General features: G+C 41.7%; 6 protein-coding genes across 6 annotated transcripts; 2 read left to right on the forward strand and 4 right to left on the reverse strand.

Annotated features, from left to right (window-relative positions):
* Nucleotides 1–4,415: 4,415 nt before the first annotated feature.
* On the forward strand, nucleotides 4,416–4,583 carry CTAM01_02670 (uncharacterized protein; the record flags this gene model as incomplete). Its single annotated transcript, XM_060518708.1, has 1 exon — nucleotides 4,416–4,583. A coding segment is annotated over one exon (168 nt), but the record flags the coding sequence as incomplete, so codon positions are not given.
* A 1,734-nt stretch (nucleotides 4,584–6,317) lies between these two features.
* On the reverse strand, nucleotides 6,318–7,304 carry CTAM01_02671 (uncharacterized protein; the record flags this gene model as incomplete). Its single annotated transcript, XM_060518709.1, has 1 exon — nucleotides 6,318–7,304. One exon carries the CDS (start codon nucleotides 7,302–7,304, stop codon nucleotides 6,318–6,320), a length of 987 nt encoding a protein of 328 aa, XP_060386512.1.
* A 2,301-nt stretch (nucleotides 7,305–9,605) lies between these two features.
* CTAM01_02672 (uncharacterized protein) lies at nucleotides 9,606–11,251 on the forward strand (the record flags this gene model as incomplete). The annotated part of the gene is made up of 2 exons (XM_060518710.1): nucleotides 9,606–9,945; nucleotides 10,020–11,251. The coding sequence occupies 2 exons, from the start codon at nucleotides 9,606–9,608 to the stop codon at nucleotides 11,249–11,251; spliced, it is 1,572 nt and encodes a 523-aa protein (XP_060386513.1).
* A 262-nt stretch (nucleotides 11,252–11,513) lies between these two features.
* On the reverse strand, nucleotides 11,514–13,673 carry CTAM01_02673 (HET domain-containing protein; the record flags this gene model as incomplete). The annotated part of the gene is made up of 1 exon (XM_060518711.1): nucleotides 11,514–13,673. The coding sequence occupies one exon, from the start codon at nucleotides 13,671–13,673 to the stop codon at nucleotides 11,514–11,516; it is 2,160 nt and encodes a 719-aa protein (XP_060386514.1).
* A 679-nt stretch (nucleotides 13,674–14,352) lies between these two features.
* CTAM01_02674 (uncharacterized protein) lies at nucleotides 14,353–14,945 on the reverse strand (the record flags this gene model as incomplete). Its single annotated transcript, XM_060518712.1, has 2 exons — nucleotides 14,353–14,626; nucleotides 14,926–14,945. 2 exons carry the CDS (start codon nucleotides 14,943–14,945, stop codon nucleotides 14,353–14,355), a joined length of 294 nt encoding a protein of 97 aa, XP_060386515.1.
* Nucleotides 14,946–16,442: 1,497 nt separating this feature from the next.
* Nucleotides 16,443–17,813, reverse strand: CTAM01_02675 (uncharacterized protein; the record flags this gene model as incomplete). The annotated part of the gene is made up of 1 exon (XM_060518713.1): nucleotides 16,443–17,813. The coding sequence occupies one exon, from the start codon at nucleotides 17,811–17,813 to the stop codon at nucleotides 16,443–16,445; it is 1,371 nt and encodes a 456-aa protein (XP_060386516.1).
* Between the last annotated feature and the right edge of the window lie 1,440 nt (nucleotides 17,814–19,253).

The raw sequence follows: 19,253 nt of genomic DNA on the forward strand, positions 1-19,253 counted from the left end.
ATAGAACTAGGTATAAGTTAATAAAGCGTATAATTGCTTTAATAAATTTAAAAAAGGGTAAACGACCTAGATTTCTTTTTTATAATTACTAATAATAATTTATTATTATAAAAGGATATATAGAAATAAAATATAATATTAAATATATAATAATTAATAATTTTACTTATTTCGATCTATAGCTCGTTATTATTACTAATACGAAATTTAGTACTAATTAGCTAATAAAAAAAGAAATAAACGACTTAAAGTTATTAATAATACGTAATAACGTAAAGATCGTATATAAATACTAAAAATATAATAATAAATACGAAATAATTTATAAATTTTAAAAAGATTTTCTTAAAAGAGAAATTATATTTTTAGGGGAAGTACGAAGTTTTATAAAAAACCCTAATAATATTTTATAATTATTATAAAAAAGTTAGGATTAGGGAATATTAGTACTATTTAATAATTAATATTATACTTATAAATAAAGCCTCTAATTATTATTACGAAGTAATACGTAATCTTAATTAGAACGACTTTTTTAATATTATTAATATAATTTAAAGCCGCTTCGAGACTTATAATAAAAATCTAAAGCTCTTATCTAAGCTATAAGTAATTTTTTTTATATTTATAATTAGGATAATAGAGGGTAAATTACGAATAAAAATCCTTAAAAAGCTTATTAATCGAATTAATAAGCTAATAAAAACTTAGCTAAATAAGAGGATTAATAAGTAAAAAGTTAAATATTTTTATATTATAATTTAGTATATATTAAAAATAAAAATAACCTTATATTAAGCGCTTAAAAACTACAAAACGCTTTATTTAAAGCTAAGATTTAGTTTTAATATTAAAATAAAAATACTACGCTAAACCTATTTCTAAATATATAACGACTCTTATTAATAATATTAAGTTAATTAGATATATAATAAAAAAAAAAAAGAGACTAAGTATAATAATCGTTAGTAAAGAGGCTTAGATTTATTAAATAAGTAAAGATTTAATTTATAAATAGGGTAATAAAAGAAATAATACTTTATTTATAAAAAGGATAAATATTAGTTAAGTAACTACTCCGAAAAGGAGCGTACTAAATTATATAAATAATATAAAAAATCGAAAATAATAAATAGTAAAACTAGCCTTTATTAGTTTAGCTAATTCTTTATTATATATAAGGGCAGATTTAGGGATATAGAACTTAATAATAGTAATTATAATAATAACTTAAAGTATCCGCCCCTTAGAAAAAATTTAGAAAATAAAAAAAATCTTACTTATTATACTAATAAATTAAATTATAATAAAATTAATAATATTAATTACTTTTTTTTTATTTTATTAGTTTTTAAAAAATATACGAGGCTAAATAAATAAAAAGTAATAAAAGCTTTTAATAAATAAGCTTTTATTTATAAATAGTAAGGGAAAGTCCTTTAAATAACGGATATAGAAATAAATAAAAAGACGAATTTAATAGTATAGAATTCTATTTTTTTAATATTTAAAAAGAAGATATTACTTTTATTAATATTAAAAAAAAAATAGTACTAAGTAATTCTAAAAGTAACTAAAGGGGTCCTTTTTATATTACTTAAATTACTTAAGTACTAAGCTTATATAAGTATTTTACGTAAGTAAAAAGTATAGCTTAAATAATTTTTATAAGATTATCCTAAATATTAGGGTATTAAAATAGTTAATAAAAAAAAAGGGGTAATTCTAAGTATTATAAAAAATCGTATTAATAATACTTAATATATTAATAATAAGTATTATAAGAATTAGCTTTAGCTTAGGTAAAGAAATCGTCGCCCTAAGTATAATAAAAATAAAAACGTACTTCGGAACGATAACTTTTTATATTTTACTTATTAATACCCTATTTCTCTTATATTTAAAAAATATAAATTAACTAAGTATTATATTTAATAATATAAAAAATAAAATCTTTAATAATAAATATTTTAAAATAGTTAAATAATAATAGGGGTACGCGTTTATAAAGCTTATTAATAATATAAAGTTAATTAATTATTTAATAGAAAATAAGCTTAGATAACTATATTAGAGATTTAGGTACTTATTAATCGCGAGGTTATATAGCCTCTTAAAATAATTAAATAATAATAATATTAAAATAGGGGTATTAGAGTAGTTAATAAAAATATATTATTAATACTAAATAAATATATAGAGCCTACGTAGATTTAAATTTAAATTGTATAATAAGCTTAACTTTAATTAAAAAATCGTTATTAATATTTTCTATTTAAATAGTTAACTAGTCCTATATATAATTAACGAGGCTATATTATTTTAAATAGGGCAATTCTTTTAAAATTTATAAATAAAAATAATATAAATAGCTTTATAAAAAAGCTAAATTAATATATATTAAAAACCGCTAAATAGTATTAAAACCGATATTAATACGAGTTTTAAATTAATAAAATTTAAAGAAAATATAACGGCCTATAGTATATAACTAAAAATCGTACTTATAAAAGCGTATTATAATATTAAAAAAGTAAAAAGGGTATACTAATAATTAAAAAGGGCGTTTAGAATTATTAAAAAAGAAAATCCTAATTCTATTAATAATAAATACTTCTAAATAGTACTTAAGTATTATAATAATACTATAGGGCTTAATAAGCTTATACTAACGCTATTAGTATTTAAAGTATATTTAAGAATAACTTTAGCCTTATTATTATTACTAAATATAAGCTAACGAGCCTAAATAATTAAAAAAGTAATATAAGTACTATATAAAATAAGTATAAGAAAATAAGTTAACGAAGTAATTATTACGTATAATAGGCCCGATATAGGGGCTAATTTAAATATATTTTTAAATTTAAATATATAAGTTTAGTACAAAATTACTTAGTAATAAGCTAAGCTATATAAATTAATTTCTATTAATAAGCAGTTTTACGTAGTTATAAAAAATCGTAACTAATTACTTAAAGTATTAATTATAATAGTTAGATTATATTATACGGATCCTATTGAAATAATTTTTAACTTATAAAAAGAAGAAGGGCTAAGAAAAATAATATAACTTATAATAGAGGTATAAGAAATTATCCTTAATAAAATTATTATAATAGTATTAATAAATAACGAGGGAGAGGAAATTATTAAAAAGGTACTAATATTATTAATAAGATATTATAAAAAACTATAATAATAAGCCCTAATATAATAATTTATTATTAATAACGAGGTATTTAATACTTTTCATATAATAAAAAAAGAAGCCGATTTTAAGCTAGTAGTTAAACTACGTAAAAAAAGTATTATTATAATTATTAAAAAGCTATATAAGGGATTAAATCTTATTAAAATAAACACTTTATATAATTAAAGGGTCTATTAATTTATCCTTTATAACCCTAAAAAATATAAAAGTCTTTATATATTTAAATCGTAAATAGTATATAAAATTAAAAAAAAAATACCCTAATTATATAAAAAATCTAAGTATATAATTTAAAAATATAATAATATTAAAAAAGTAACGCTACTTACTTAATTAGTTATAATATAGTGTTATAATTAATAATTAATAATAATATTAATAGTATTGCTATAGAAAAAGGGATACGAGATTTAGAGCCGTAATATTACTTAGGCCTATACTTAATTAGCTATAGGACTTATAACAAAAATCCTAGCCTACTTATTAAAAGAAATAGTTAGTAAGTACTTAAAAAGCATAATTATTAAAGTACTTAAACTATTATATAAGCTTATAGAATCGGGTACTTATTAATAAGCTATATACTATAATTTTTATATTAATTAATTATTAATAGTTATATTTACGTATAACCCGTATTTACTAATCTCTAAGTATAAAAGCGAATAATTTAAAATTATTAAAATATAAACTAACGATATATTAAGCCTATTTAATATTAACTTTATAAAAAAAAAATAAAGAGCTTTAAAAAGCGGGCTTTATAGCTAAGCTAAAAGAGGTCTTTATAATAAATAACTTATTAACGTTTAATAATAAAATTCTTATAATTAAAAAGGAAACTATTATTTTTTAATAAAAGGGGTAGAATAAAAAAATTACCTTTATTAATTTAAATATAATTAATATTAAAAAATAATATAAAGCTAAGCTTATATAAGGGGTATATATTACGAGTATATACTAACCTAAAATAACTTTTAACTATACTAAAGTAATATAAGCTATAAATCTAAATAAATAAGACATTAAAGTACTTAATAAGTAGCTTAAATAATAGTAAACGAATCTTAATTAAGGCCTCGTTTATTACTTAATTAACCTCGCTATTAATAAACTCTATATTTTTATTAATAAGTTATTTATAAATAATAATAACTTTATTTCGTAATTAAAGTATATTATTATCCTAATTAATAAGAATATAAGTAAAAGTAAATTTACTATATATAATAATATAATTTACTATTTATTAACTAAAAATAAGCGGGTAATAAGAAATATATTAATATTAGAAATTTATAATATAGTTAACGGTATTAACTTTACTTATATAATTTTAATAATACTAAAAAGGATTACTAATTAACTTAACTTTTTATTAATCTTAATAGTTATTTATATTAATTCTTACTTACTATATAAATACCTTATTAAATTAGGAACGATAAAAAAAAAGAGGTTTATAATTAATATTATAGCCCTTAAGTAATTATATAAAAAGTATAAGATCCTTAAGATTTATTAAATTAATAATAATAATAACCTTATTAATACTTTTATAAAAATAGTACTTAATAAGGGGCTAAAATAATTTATAAATAATAAAAAAGTTAATATATAAATAAAAAAATAGGTTATATAAAAAGAGTAAAAAAAAAAGAAAAAAAAATAATTTAATAAATAGGCCCGAGGTTAAATTATATTTCTAATGATAATAAGTAAATTAATAAAAAAAAAGTTAATATTAAATTAAAAATTTAATTTAATTACGGTATATAGCTAATTATATAGGGGCTAATTAGGGGCCCTATTTATAATTATTATAACTAGCTTAACTTATAGTTAGAACCTCTTTTTTATACTTATATAAAAATTTACATAGTTTAATTAATTTCTTCGTTAACCTATAGTTCGAACTAACTACCCTATAATAAGGATACTAACAAATACGGCTTCAATACAGAAGGACTTGAATCAATGCGTGATCTGTACTTCCCCTCACTAGCAGCACGCTTCTACAAGTTTGACGTTATCCAGCACTCACTTGGATATAGTGTAGTTCTTACACCAATACTGCTACTATTTTAGTGAGTTGCGATATTGGAGGAACAATCACAAGACGATCGTACCTGGATTGTGCCATGCGGATGTGCCTTCATGTAAATTATCAGCATCAGCATGTCGAGTGGGACGCTAGCCATGATGCTTTCCTCCAGATTTCTAGCAATCTGCATAGAGATGAAGTAGGATTACTGAAATATCAATCGACGGAGCCACGTAGAGTGAACGGGGAAGTGGGATAGGCAGCCTGATTTAGCCACCCCGGCGAACTGCAGTGAAACCATGCCCTGCACGCTATGTGTAACCTCAGAAAAGAGCCAATGATGATGAGGAGTAGGAGAAGGAGGAGGAAGATACAATGATGCCTGGAGCGTCGACCGGCACGACCAAGACTCCCTAGGTATTGGCTCGTCTGGGAACCCTTATAGGACTTCATTTTCTGAATGACTCTGGAAAATCTACCCTGGAAAGCCTCATTCCTCGCGATTTGTCGGTCCAACGCAAATCACATCCTGGAGATGCCCAGAGTTGAATAAGAGATTCTCAAGCAACTGATACATCCGCGGTGGTGGGAAAGTCTCTCGAAACATGCTTTCACCCATTCTCAGTAGATTTGGTTTGCTTAATGATACATCGATGAAAGATGTCCAATGAATCAAATTTTAAACAAATCACCCACATATCTTCTCTATGCTACAAGGAGTCTCGGCCTACATTTTCAAATCAATTGGCGGCATGCACTTCCATCGAATACCCAATCTATTCACGCCTTGGAATATTACTAAGTAACTAGCTTCGAAAAGAAGAGAGTCGAGTCTAAGTTAGTGACCTTCCAATTCATCAGGGTGGTGCAAGACGAGTCTCTCAAAACTGAGGAAAACGTTCGCAGATACCCTAAATTGATCGGCCAAGGCACTCCAGATCCAGCTTTACCGCACGTGGTCTGGGTTATTCCAAAGCCGAAGAGAAGTTATACAATGACAAGGATCTATCCAACTCTCCCACAGAAGAGCGATCTCCTAGTGCCCATTTTGACATTCTATTTGCCAACTCCGACGTCTTTGAAATCAATCGCGGCAGAGGTGAACTCTAAATGTGTGGTTTCGGCTAAGAGATCATTCCAAATTGTAGTCTCTTCTATCTCGTCAGGGGCTTGATGATTCGAAGACAGCTCATAGGACAGAGAGTCGAATCCCTTTTGGTCTAGACTGGCCATCGTCGTAATGAAGTCTTCCGAATCTTCGTCATACAGTGCCCCGGGTTCTTGATCTTCAGGATCGCCTTGCTGTTCATTGCTTGAAGACGAAATTGACCTCTCCATGGGCTGTGATGGCCGGAATTGTTTTCCAAACATCTTGTAAGATGCGTTCATCAATCCATGGAGGGTTTCCTTCAGACAAACATCATCCTGAAACTTCACCTGCCGTGTTTCCATGAACCTTGAAACAATCTGATCTCCTTCACGCTGCCAGAATTCTTGCAACATAATGGTGACTTCCTCTATGACTGTCCCCATGTACGGGTGTTCAGGTCTTGGCTTTGGCTCGAAAATCTTGTCCCAGACTGTGTACCACTGTTCTTCGGCCGTGTCCTTCCTGCTAACCTTGAGTTTGAGAAGGTCTTTCGCATGCGGTGGTACGAAATCGAACTCTTTGTCTTTTGTAGAGCATCCTATGATGGACTGATTTTGAACGTGCTGAGACTGTTCCAAGTATGTTTCGAACCTCTTGTAGCAGTGTGGGCAATAGTGGCGAGGCTCCGAGTGTCGTCTCTGGAGATGCTGCTTGACATCTCGAATCCGAACCATTCTGAGATTGAGGCAGGCCATGTGACGTACAGCATTATTTCTGTAGAATGGACATGCGAAATTGCCGGTGATGCCTTTGATCGTGACGTCGTCATCATCAGCGCTTTCATTCATGTAGATAGCATGATCAGGAGGGGGTGACACCCTCTGCCGCTTGGTAGGCGCTTGAACACTGGGTAGCAGCTTCTCCGAACTGCGTTTGAAACTTGGAGGAATCATTTTGCTCCCAGTAAAGTCCACGCGGCTTGAAATATCATTGCTGTCGACTCTAGGGCATGAGCCGGTTGCCGTTGAACAGCCACCGACTATCCCCTTTTGGCTTTCAGATTGAATCAAAGTAAACGCATCATTTTTCGATATTGGAAATTGGCCCCTGCTTGATGGCTCCCCAAGACTCAGAAGCTCAGGGTCAAGCGGAATGTGAACATCCTGCCCACACTCCAACATTTCAGGTACTTTCAGGTCTGAACTGAATTGAGTACTTTGTGGAACCATGCCCTCTGAGGGAGGTTGATCCCAACTTGGCGGGGTGTCTATTTCACATATCATGTTGTCAGAGGAGCATACAGGCTCTGAGTCGTTCAACAACATTTGTAAGTAAGTGATTGGAGTCTGATGAGAGTGAAAACCTACCATCTGTATCGACGGTGCTGAACTGGCTCCCTATAGAAGAGTAAAAATCAATTGGCCATGGAGCTACATCGGAGAGGCGATGTGATGGTATGTAATGACTGGCGGACAGGTCTACCCCGGCCATAGGTGGAATCAGAGACAAGAAATCCGGAGTGGCAGTAACAGGACAACAGTTGTCTCCTGTTGAATGATGCCTGAGTTCTTTCGATCCTGATTGTTGTGATGGTAGCTGATGCTGCAGCTTCCTGTTGTCCAGATATCCAACGCTCGGCACGCTGCGTCCTTGCGAGAATACAGCCCCCTCCCCCCTCAGCATCGAGGCCATATCTCCCTCTGAATTTAAGGTGTCTTTAGGACGTAAAGCCCGAGGTGACCGACGTGAAGCATTGTGACTGTCTAACACCCTTACCCCATTCTGCCTTTTCGTTGTCTTTGATGGCCAAGTGATGTTTAATGATGCTCTCGAGCCACTGCTAGAAAGTGGTCTTGAGGGAACTGATCGTTGCTTCAATCGAGTCATTGAGCTCGCGGAGAAGATCGACTTCGGGCTTCGAAGTCTCGCGATGGCATCGGCGTGCGGTTCTCCGTAGTGACAGTCTTGCCAGCGATCTTTCGTAGTACCTCGAGTGTAGTTGTAAGCGTAAGTTTCCAGGGCTTGCAATTGCCCCAACGTTACGGTGGGACGACCAACATGACAGAACTTGCGCATTTGCGCATTTGCGCAGCCTGCACACCACATGCATGTAGGGAGGGAGGCTCCGGGGATGTACGTCAATGTGCATGCCCCACCAGACTTCATAGCCTAGCCCGAATGTGCGACAAGAAAGCTAGACTGGGAGGGAGATTGGCCCTCGTTATCTTCAACTTCGCACCTCGCAATATCGAAGTTACTAAGAGACATAAACATGTTTGGGAGGTATTATGAATTCTTATTGTCTGGAGCAGGACATGATCAGCCAACTTCAGGTCATCGCTTCCTAAAAGCTGGCATCCGTGGTATATCTGATGCCATGATACAATAGCATTCACTTTAATGTTCTCCCTCTTTGGGGCTTCGGCATTCCTAACGGTAAGGTATCAGAGACTTCTTTCATATCACTTCTGGGATGTGGTTTGAGAAGCGGAAATTTTGATCTAAAGTTGCTCTTGTGAAGTTAGATGTCTGCGTGGTCTGCGTGGCATCTCCGTATGTCTAGGAGTGAAGGCATTCAGGCGATGTAAGCCAAGGTAAAGGTTACGCTCGTGCGACATTTAGAACCAAACGTTTTCTAGGCGCATATGCTCGTTTGGGCCGCATCTTGACGTCAATCTCGTCCAGGCCAGGAAATGGTTAAAAGAGTGTGCGTAAATGTGTCGAAAACATTCGCGCTTCTGAGCAAAATACGAACAAGTCGAAGGTACTTAATTCAGGCTCTGAAAGCCTTTTTACACTTCCCTACTTTTGTCTCATATTAGTCGTCAATTCCGGGGCTCAGATGTAGCCTGCTGCAAAACCTGGCGTTACGCTTCTTCAATTGGCTATGTCGCCGGAGGAGGTGCTCACAAATGCGCAAAACCTCCATCTTGAGAGCATCCCACAAATGCGCAAGGGTTGTTTTTACATTTGAGTCTGCAAGCGTGCTGCAATACATAGCAATTTAAAAGCGATTCCAGCAGCCGCTACGCCTGATGGATGAACGGATGTCAGGTGGCAGACAAAGAACAAACATAAAGGTATGCAGGGAAACACCAAGAGGGTCAATCGTAACACGCACATCAATCTTGAGTATTGGTGAAACCACTACGGACCTGTCCTAGGCGGTGCTTCTTATTGCTTTGGAGGGCCTGGTTCGAGTCGGACAAATGCTAAACACTTTGCGCGTGTTGTCAAGGTCGCCAGCCGCAAACATGCAGTTCCAGCGTGGTTTAGTGCATTTTCTGATTCCTTTCGTCCTTCTCTTCGGCGCTCTGACCTACTTTTCTGGCTTCCTTCTTCTGTGGTCTTTGGTAGCCCACGGGTCTCGTTCCCTGGCTCTCGGGGCTCAGGAACCGTTCAGCCACGCGCGTTGGTCGGCCACAGTCATTCACCTTCCCCTCGATGGCATCTGGGCTGATGATCGCACGTATTCTGTTGTTAAACAGAATTATGAGCTATACGAATGCAAATACCATGAACCGGCTTTGGGACTCATTTGCGTCTTGATACGAAGCATGGCGGCGCGGATGGAGAATTTATACAATTTTTCTTGTTAGTCCGCTACAGCACCCAGCAATTTCTACATAAACATTTAGTATTACCACTGACACCCACATTCGATGCAGTGCTCCAGAACCTTTTCACCGTCCTCGGTAATTACGTGGGCGCCATCTTAGCGACCCTTGCGATCTATCTCGGCCTTCCATCCTCACTCGGAAGAGAAAATCGAACCAAGCCTAATACAAAGATACAGAAGCAGGAGTCGAGAGGCAGGGCTAAAGCAAATGGTGCAGCCAAGAGCCAGGGAAAGGGAAAGGGAAAGGGGAGATCTGTCGGCACCCGGAAGACACCCACAGATGGTCCCGAGGACGGCGAGGATAGCGGAGATGACAGCGATGACAGCGGCAAGGAGGAGGGTCCTCGAGGTCGTCGACCCACAGGCCTTCCAATGGGATGTCCATTTTACAAGCTCGATCCGATAACACACTATCGCTGTGTCGCAAAGTACCGAATCATTGGCTTCAACCGTCTGAAGCAACACCTAGAGCGATGTCATTCTCTCGGGGAGTTTTATTGTCCCTTGTGCTATAAGAAGTTCAAGAAGAATCCGGCAGCAGCACGCGACGACCACGTTCGATTGGGGAATTGCCAGGTCCGTGCTTATACAGATGACTTCATGGGCGATGAGATTCTGCAGCTGCAAGGTGATGTCCCTTGGGGGTCCAACGACGAAGAGAAGTATTTCTGGGTGTGGGACAACTTTTTCAAGGAGCATCCACGGCCAAAGTCAGCGTACGTTTTCGAAGGTATCTGGGAGCCTCTCAGCATTCTTGCAGGAACTGCCGAACGCAATATAAACACCGAGGACTTTTCGAGTTGGGCTCGCGAATTCCTTCTTGCAACCTGGGAAGACGTCCTCCCTCGGTTGCTCACTCTGCGCAATGAGCGCACTCAAATCTCAAGGCGAATCCCACTACACTCAGTGAACGAACACGGCAGGGACCCATCCATTAGGGTCATGGATGACACACACTTGACGGTTCTGCAACCAAACCCATCAAACTCGAATGGGACTACATACATTACTCCCTTCTTGCCGAACGTTCCGACGACAGGGTTGGATGTCGATATGCTCAACGGCGATATTACGTCTGGTCTGTGTAACCCTGGCCATCCAGAAAGCTCTGTTCCAGGAAATGCAACCAGTCTGAGCACAGAGGGTATCGCAGACAACATAGCTCCCTATGAGATTTCGACATCTGGCATACCCCATCCGATGGATATGGAAGACTTCGTCGACTTGGATGGTGAGACGGAAGAGAAAGGATCTCAGGAGCAGAGGCAAGCGCGTCGTTGACTCATCATCATCATCAATGTCGCTCGCGCCAAGCGCTGCGCATGAAGGACACAAATCTCGCATCGGCATGTGCCTACGTCTCCGCACAGAACATAAATGTAGCGAATGGAATTTTGTTACAACTGCATGATGCTCCATGGGATTGAAAGTGATTCTTTCAAGAGCTTGCTTCACACACTTGTATTTTAGGTCTGAAAGGACTTTATTCATTTCCGTTATATAAAATAATCTATTTCCACAATTGCAACGACAAGCATCACGACTAATGTACACCGAGAGTGACCGCCTCCTGCACCAAATCAGCCATAGTCAGAGAATGAAAGGCTTCCAACACTCCAACATTATCCTCATCTTCTGTGAGCATGATTCCTTTTGCAGACATGTACTCCTCGGTGTAGACTCTGCCCTTCGCATTCCAGTAATCCCTAACTTTCGACACCTCGAGACCAAGGCCATCCTGGAGGTAAGGAGAGATGTGGAAAAAGGTACCAGGACAAGCTACTGCGCCAATGCGCACCCATATCTCTGCCTCACTTGACCTACTGGACCTTGACATCATCACTCTCTTGATCTTATCCAATTGGTTCCCATCAACGCCTTCGATTCTAGTAGAAGGTCGAAGTCTGCAAATCTTTCGGCGAATATGTTCATCTCTAGCCATCGATGTCTTGAAAATGACTCGGCACTTGGGACAGTAAGGCGGCTTTGAGTGTCGTTTTCGGATGTGCTCAACAACATCTTCCATCGATCGCAGATCGTCCTCTAACAAGCAATGCTGATGTTCTGTAGGATTCATCGCGTAGAAAGGACAAGCGAAATGATAGTGACCGTCAATTGAATGATCATCAGCGTCCTCAAAATCCGAATCCTCGCCCAAGTGGGACGACTCTGAGTGTGCGATTTTGACTCGTTTCCGAAATGACCGACCTCTAGGTGGTGCGATATATGTCGCTGAATGGGCCCAATTTCGTACCCGTGGACTGAAGTGATGCAGTAGGCCACTGCGCTCAGATTGGTAAGGGTGATTTGGGTGCACTGAAAGTCTTTCGTGTGTGTCAATTTGGTCGTGTATTGCCTCCTCGCTTTCGCCATCCTCGTCGTCAATGTCTGCTTCTTCTCCCTCCTCCCCCTCTTCTTCTTCTTCTCCCTCTTCGTCGACACTGATAACCCCTAAGTCTAGGGTATCCTCCGGGTAGCTACATGAGCTGCAAGCGTCGTCATGTAACACACAAGATGAAGCGGAAGAAGTGTGAGGGGGTCCAATTAAGATGGCCGAGTATTCGGCAGGACGGGTGTTGAGTTGACCCGATCTCTTTCTTTTCTTGGACGAGTCGCTAATTGTTTGAGACATGATTGTGTCGATATCGCGGGCTGCGAGAATCTGGCAAGGTCTTGGCTTCCTGAACCCCAGCACAAGAGTTTGCGAGCTGACTCGAACGAAATTGTTTCCCCATGCCTGAAGACGCACGCCGAATCGGTTTTTGCGAGTCCGGCCGATCTCCAAGATGAGAGAGAGGTCTTCCGAAACTGCATGGGATTCAAGCAGTAGACCGTTGCTGTTGAACACAACATTGCCCTCGAAAGCCCAAGACTGCTGTGACAATGGAAAGTCGGACGTTTCCAAGAGATGGCAGAATTCAGACGTGGATCGTGGGAGAAGTCCCCGAGCAAATTGGTCGTCGTTGCTGGTCCAGGCAAAGATCGAGCCATCCATGTTGACACTGATGATCTTCTTCACAAGACGAGCAAATGCCTGGTCTAAGCCTTCGCCGTATCTAACGGACATGTTAACTCCAGTAATGCCTGCCAAAGAATACGCAGCGTCCTCGGCGCGAGTGGCTTCTCTTCCGGCCGCCCACGACAGTCTAACTCCGATCGCGACCCTTGAGAAGGCGTTGTTGTCTGTCAAAGTGCCCTTGTCAATCCGGGTGACAGTCTGAAGAAGATCGAGAAGGCCCGGAGAAGACTTAGCGCCGAGGAAGTTCCAGTTGGCGTCGAAGAATTCAACGTTTGGAGGTGCAATCAGCTCCTGGAGTGTCCAACTTCGCTTCCAGTATCTGCAGCCGCCCCAGCTTTCTTCTAGTGAGGCAGAAGACGGCAAGAGGTCTTGGAGATAGACAAAACACACTGTTGCTGCTTGCAGGAGGCGAAAGGAATAGCTTACAGCGTGTTGCAGGCCCAAAGACGAGGTCTTGTCAACGCATACAGATCCGAACCAGAGAAATTGCAGTCCCCGGGCGTCTGCTTTCTGACAAGCCTGTAAGACGGTGTTGTTAAAATGAGTAGCCGTTCGCTGCGAGAGAACTTGCTGGCTGTCGCAAGGAAACAAAGCCGCCGGTGCGTAAGACAGCACTGCAAATGGAGGTATGTTGAAGTCCGCGACCTCAGACAACTGGTAGGACTGAGTATGAATGAGTTTCATGGCCGTGTGATACTCGAGTAGATCTTAGAGGGCGCATAGTACGTGAGAAGCTCATGGTGGCAATTGTACTTCATAAGTAATCTTGAATGTTCGAAGACACATCGTCATGACGGACAAAGGAGAAGAAGGCATCTTTACCGCCTTACACATCGTGGATACCTACACATGTTCTCGTCTTATTGTGCTCTAGATTCGGCATTTCATTGGTCAAATTAGCACAGAGGTGCTGTGCTCAAAGATCGCAGCCAATCGGAGACGTAAGACAGTCGCAAGTCGGCTGGAAGTTGCTTTCTTTCGGCATTTCTCCACCCTCTTGCACAAATGCGCAAGACTTGGAAGCGATATGCTGGCTGCATTGCCTTGGTCCGAGAGCTTTCGGCCCCCGGCCGCTTATTGAAGGCAAGCTTGGCAAACGTCGCTGCTGTCCCTCATTCCTCCACGCCCCTCCCCCTCTTCTTCTAGCCAGACTACTTAAATGATGGATTGCCTGTTCGCCAACAAATTCCCCCTTCTTTGACATCTTCAAAAGCGCGGCGCATCGCGGAGCTTGGGTGGGAATAAGATGAGCCTCTTGCGTTAAGCTCGCTGCAGACACTTGAAGTCACGCAGATCGAAGCAAGAGCAATAGTCATGTCCTATTACGTAGCCATACTTATCGTCAGTCACCCTCAATTGAATTTTAGAGCTCGTCTTCATCATCTGAAGCAAGCACCGGCGAGTCTGCGTAGAGAAAGCGCAGGAGTAGGTATCTAGTCTCCACGTCAACGCCGTTCTGGTCGTTACCCTCCGACGAGACCTCATAATCACGGCTGTATACTGCCCTATCAGACTGTGTTGAATTGACTTGGTCGTCGAGGGCTGCCTCCTCTCTCTCGAAAGCCCCGAGCAAATCACGACTCCATGTGTCACCCCACGATGGAGAACAACGGTCCACTTGTGTCGCGTCATCACTTCTTGTCGATCATATCGACGATTCACCGAAGAAGGCGCTATGTCTCAATACGATCAGGAGATGCTCCGACTTGTGAAGTGTGTTCAACATCCAAAGATGGACCCTGCCTCTACCCGGCGCACTAGATGTCATCCAGAATGATCGAACGACACCAAGAGCCGAGAAGAGGTCCTTTTCGAAGAAGTCACTCGATAGGTGGTTCGGGAGGTCGAGCAGTAATCCTTTGTTTGATGCTTTTCGGAACAACATTCTCTGATATGGAGTCAGTGAAGGACGGCAGAGCAGCAGAAATTGAGAGACTTGCGTTCGATAGGAGCCATCTTTGTCAGGAGACACCGTGGGAATCCGTGGGAGAATGTTGGGACTGAGAAGCAGACCTTCTTCTAGGGAAGGGATGGGAAGAGAAACGAAAGATAATCTTCGTCCGGAGAATGGCGAGAAAAGAAGCGATAGAATGATCTTGGTCCAGAGGAGAATGGAGATGAGAAGCGAAAGAGGATTTTCGTTCGGGGAAAGATGTGAGAGAAGAAGCGAGAGAACCCCACGGAAGACGTGGGATGAGGTGGCGAGCGGGGAGAAAGTCATCCGCTTGCCCTCTGGCAACTGCTTCAAGTCAGAATGGGAAAGAAGAAGGCGATTGACGCGGTTGGTTCCTTACCGAATGGATGGTGTCGTCGGATACGTACTCATGTACTTTGTCAAAAGAGCAGGGCAGGCACAGGCAGGAACCTCACGGTATGTAGACATGTGGACAGCAGACTTCCGGAGAAACAGCAAGAGACTCAGATTCCAGCAGAGCTTCCATGGGAAGAATTCTTAGGAAATATAGGTACTGTGGCAGATGATGAATATTCCTTGTCATCGACGAGCAAAGATCCAATTGTACTCACATTAGGTAGGTAATTTCGTAGGTAAGAGAGCTCACTCGTGTCAGGTTGCCCAGCCCCTCTGTCCACGGCGGAAGAGCGCGGCGCGTGGCATAGAGCCTATCTGGTACGTTCGATAGGTGGGAAAGGGAAAAGCTCGAGATATGCTCGATGACTGGTGCCCAGGATTGACGGTCCTACACGACAGGCGGAAAGATCGATGTTGCTGCATTGGGAATAAACTGTGTTGAGGTGGTTCGAGTGACGATCTAAGACGTGTCAATGACTCCGATGTATCGAAAGGGAATATTCCATAGTTAGTGAATTGAAGTTTGATTTTTTGGTAAAATAATGCCTTGAGAGGCTAGGCTTTCTGACTACGAAATGAGATGGTGGGAGAGGGAAAAAAGGAAGGATGGAAGATCGAGAGGTCAGCTCAGAGAAAGAAGCATCAAGTCGGAGTTACTAGGAGCGGAGTGGAGCCGAGCGAAGCAGTCACGAAAGCGCGTTCTTCCGATCTGTCTGACAATTGATCCGAATGGTGTAAGTTTGGGAAGGAGAGAGCCACAGAAATGAGGCAGGACCTTGAGCGAGGAGGTGAGGAAGGCGCGAGTGGCCCAGGAAAGAACCAAGGAAGGAGCCAGTCTCTGGGTTCCATACTCACATCATCTCACAAGATTATTTGGACGACCTCGACGATGAGGATTCAGACTGATGGCGGTTGATAAGGCCAGACAAGATGATCAAATGGTCAAGCCTCATTTTCATCCATGATTCCAGGTGGCCTTCAAAAGGTAGGCTCAGGTTGCCGCCACCAACCAACCAACCAACCAACCAACACCAAAAAATAGGAAATGGGGTAGAAACCCGTTGGAGCAGTGCATGTATACCATGTTCATTGATCATCTGTTCGCTTCTTCGCTTCGTAAAGTACATTATTCTCCCATGCAATCACGACTCGCTAGCCTTCCGCTGCTTCTCCCGAACCGAATTGATGGACGAGCTGATACTAGCCTTGGACGAAGAGTGCCTCAACGACCTCTCCGCCACAGACTCGGCACCGGAACCGCTATCCCCGCGACTGATACTTCCCTCCCTCGCCAACGGCGACGAAATATCAGGCGTGACAGACCTCGACTCAATATTGGGACGCTTCGCCTTGGTCAACGTCTTCTTCCTCCGCTTCTCCGACGCATTGGACCCGGTGCTAGCCTTCCTACTAACAGTACCATCCCCGTCGTCGCTCGTCGCGGCCACGGACGGCGCAAGGCTGCGGCTCGAGCTCGTCGAGCTGCGGCGGTGGGCGCTGGTAGTGCTGCCACGGCGTCTATGCTCGCGCTCGATGGCGGCGGCGCGGGGGTGCATCGTCGTCTTCTCGGGCGACTGCTGGCGCGCGGGCGGCGGGCCGGCCTTGTCGATGCGGTGCCACGGCAGCCACCAGAACATGCCCCACCGCTGCTTGGCCACCTGGCGGTCGCGTGCTGCGAGCTTCTTCTGGATGAGGGCGCGGCGCTCGTTCTCCTTCTCCCAGTATTCTGTGCGGTAGATTTCCCAGTTTTCTCTAAATGTAGGCGTGAACGGCTTCGCGAGCAGGAGGAGCTTGACGTAATCTCCGCCCGGGGCGAGATCCTCCTCGTGACCTCCTTTTTCTTCGTCTTCTAGCAGGACCGGTAGCGTTGGGTGGCTGTCCGTGGTGAGGCTCAGCTCCTTTTCGACTTCGCGCAGGATTGATGGTTCGACGTAGCGGTAGGACGAGCTGGCGGTGTGGGAGAAGAGTCCGTAGGTCAGGAAGAAGCCAATGGTGGAGAGGAACTCGGCCCACCAAGGTCGTCGGATAATAACCAGCTTAGAATTGAAACCTCGAAGGCCTCTGTTGGAGATGGCGAACCAACGGCGTGGCCACCTGATGCCTCGCTCCCAAATTCCTGTAGCCCATACCAGTATCGCGGTCATGACACCTCCCATGAAGCAAATCTTCTCGAATGTTTCGACGCCCCAGTACACAGAGCCACCAACTCCACGTCCATCCTCACGCGGGGCGAAGAAGAGAGCGTAACCAAAGCCGCTGATCCATGCGGTCAGTAAGGTGAAGAAGAACGTGTGATGGCGGCGGCGGGCGCGAAGCTCGAGGTACTGTGCGCGTAGAGAGGCCTCGAGGATGAGGAGGTTCAGGTAGATCATGGACGGAGAGCTCGGGGTATGGATCAACGGGTCGCCTTGCTTGCCAGAGTCGGGGACGACGCCGGTGGTGCCGACGGCGGCCTTGGGCTCTTTGCCCGGCGGCGGGGCGCCCTTGACCAGCGAGTCAAGCTCGTCGGCCATGGTTGCGGTAGGGAGACCTGTCGTCGCTCAGAGGGGATTTCAAGCTTTTCGGCAGTGGTGATGCGGCGGTCAGGTCGCTTTGGGACGGAGGATTGAGAATTGGAGGGGCCTCGGCAGCCGCAGTCAGCAGCGGTCTGCAGACATGCGCGGTGGTCGAGGGGCGGGGGATGGAGATGCGAAGCTGCAGGTGGACGGGGCGCAGGTGTGCAGAAAGGGGTGAGCAAGCAACAAGCAAAATAAAGCTGCTTTAGCTGCACTGCCCTTTGGAGGTGAGAGCTTTCTGCGTGTGTGCGTTCTGCTGGTGTTCGAGAAGCAAGGGCGGAACTGGAATCTGTCGGTGGTCAGATGTCAATCCAGGCCAGCCGGGTGTGCTTCAGCTGGCGGGTTGGGGGTGGAAATTCCGCTCCGCCTGGCAGCAGGTGTGGACAGTGGGACGTCATAGGGAAAAGAGGCGGGCTGGCCCGAGCGCGGGGTGTCTGGACCATTACGATAAGCGATTGCGATTGCGATAAGGCTTGTTGGGGAGCTGCGCATCTCAGTGAGAGCTTGACACGTGCAAATCGGTTGAAGATTTCACGATGGACAGGGCTTGATTGAATATGAAGCTCGAAGAGCCAAGGCTGATGAGCTGCTCAGGGATATAAAGGGCCCCTGCGGAATACAGAGTACGGAGTAATACAAGGTTTCTCGGCTCTGGCTTGTCAGCAAAAGGCGCATTTCCACCTGTTTCCCACACAATTCGCAAAGACCCTGAGTGCATTGTGATTGATGCCCCATTGTGTGGGAGACACTGCACAGAGAAAAGATGTTTCCTCGTCCATGCTTTTGTTTTGAGCCTCAGAATTGAAACATATTCACCAAGCTAGAGAAGGAAGTTTCGTCTCTTCTTTAACTCAACTCAATTACTTTCTTCATGCAGGTCTTATGCAAATATTGACAGCATATACTGGACAGATGCTGGGTACGGAGTACAGTCGTATGGTCATGATCCGGCCACGATTCCACAGCCACGATGCTGTCTTAATTGACAGCTCCATTCAGATTGTTGCCTACATCGAGTTAGCGTGTCTATGATTGCGTAAGGTCCTGGAGGGAAATTGCACCGTCAGCTTCAGGCTTCAGGCTTGAAAGCATCATCTGACTGGGCCAACTACGAATTTCTCCAAGATACGACTTAGTAGTCAGCAACTTAGCCACATATCCACCGGGAAATCGGAGGCTTGTTTTATCTCTTACCGCCGACACGGCTCAATGCAACAGCTGCCCCCACTCTTCTACCCGCCAAACTCCGAGTGCTAAGACCCCACCCCACACGACGGATCACCCCCTACGACAGATCACCCAATTCGGCCACATTCAGCCAAAACCGCTATTTTATATATACATAACTAATTATAAAATAAATATTTTAAAAAATATAGCAGCTATAGAAAAATATAA

The sequence above is a fragment of the Colletotrichum tamarilloi genome (assembly GCF_030869305.1).
Source record: "Colletotrichum tamarilloi strain Tom-12 chromosome Unknown Scaffold_6.1, whole genome shotgun sequence".
In the NCBI taxonomy this organism is placed as follows: domain Eukaryota; kingdom Fungi; phylum Ascomycota; class Sordariomycetes; order Glomerellales; family Glomerellaceae; genus Colletotrichum; species Colletotrichum tamarilloi.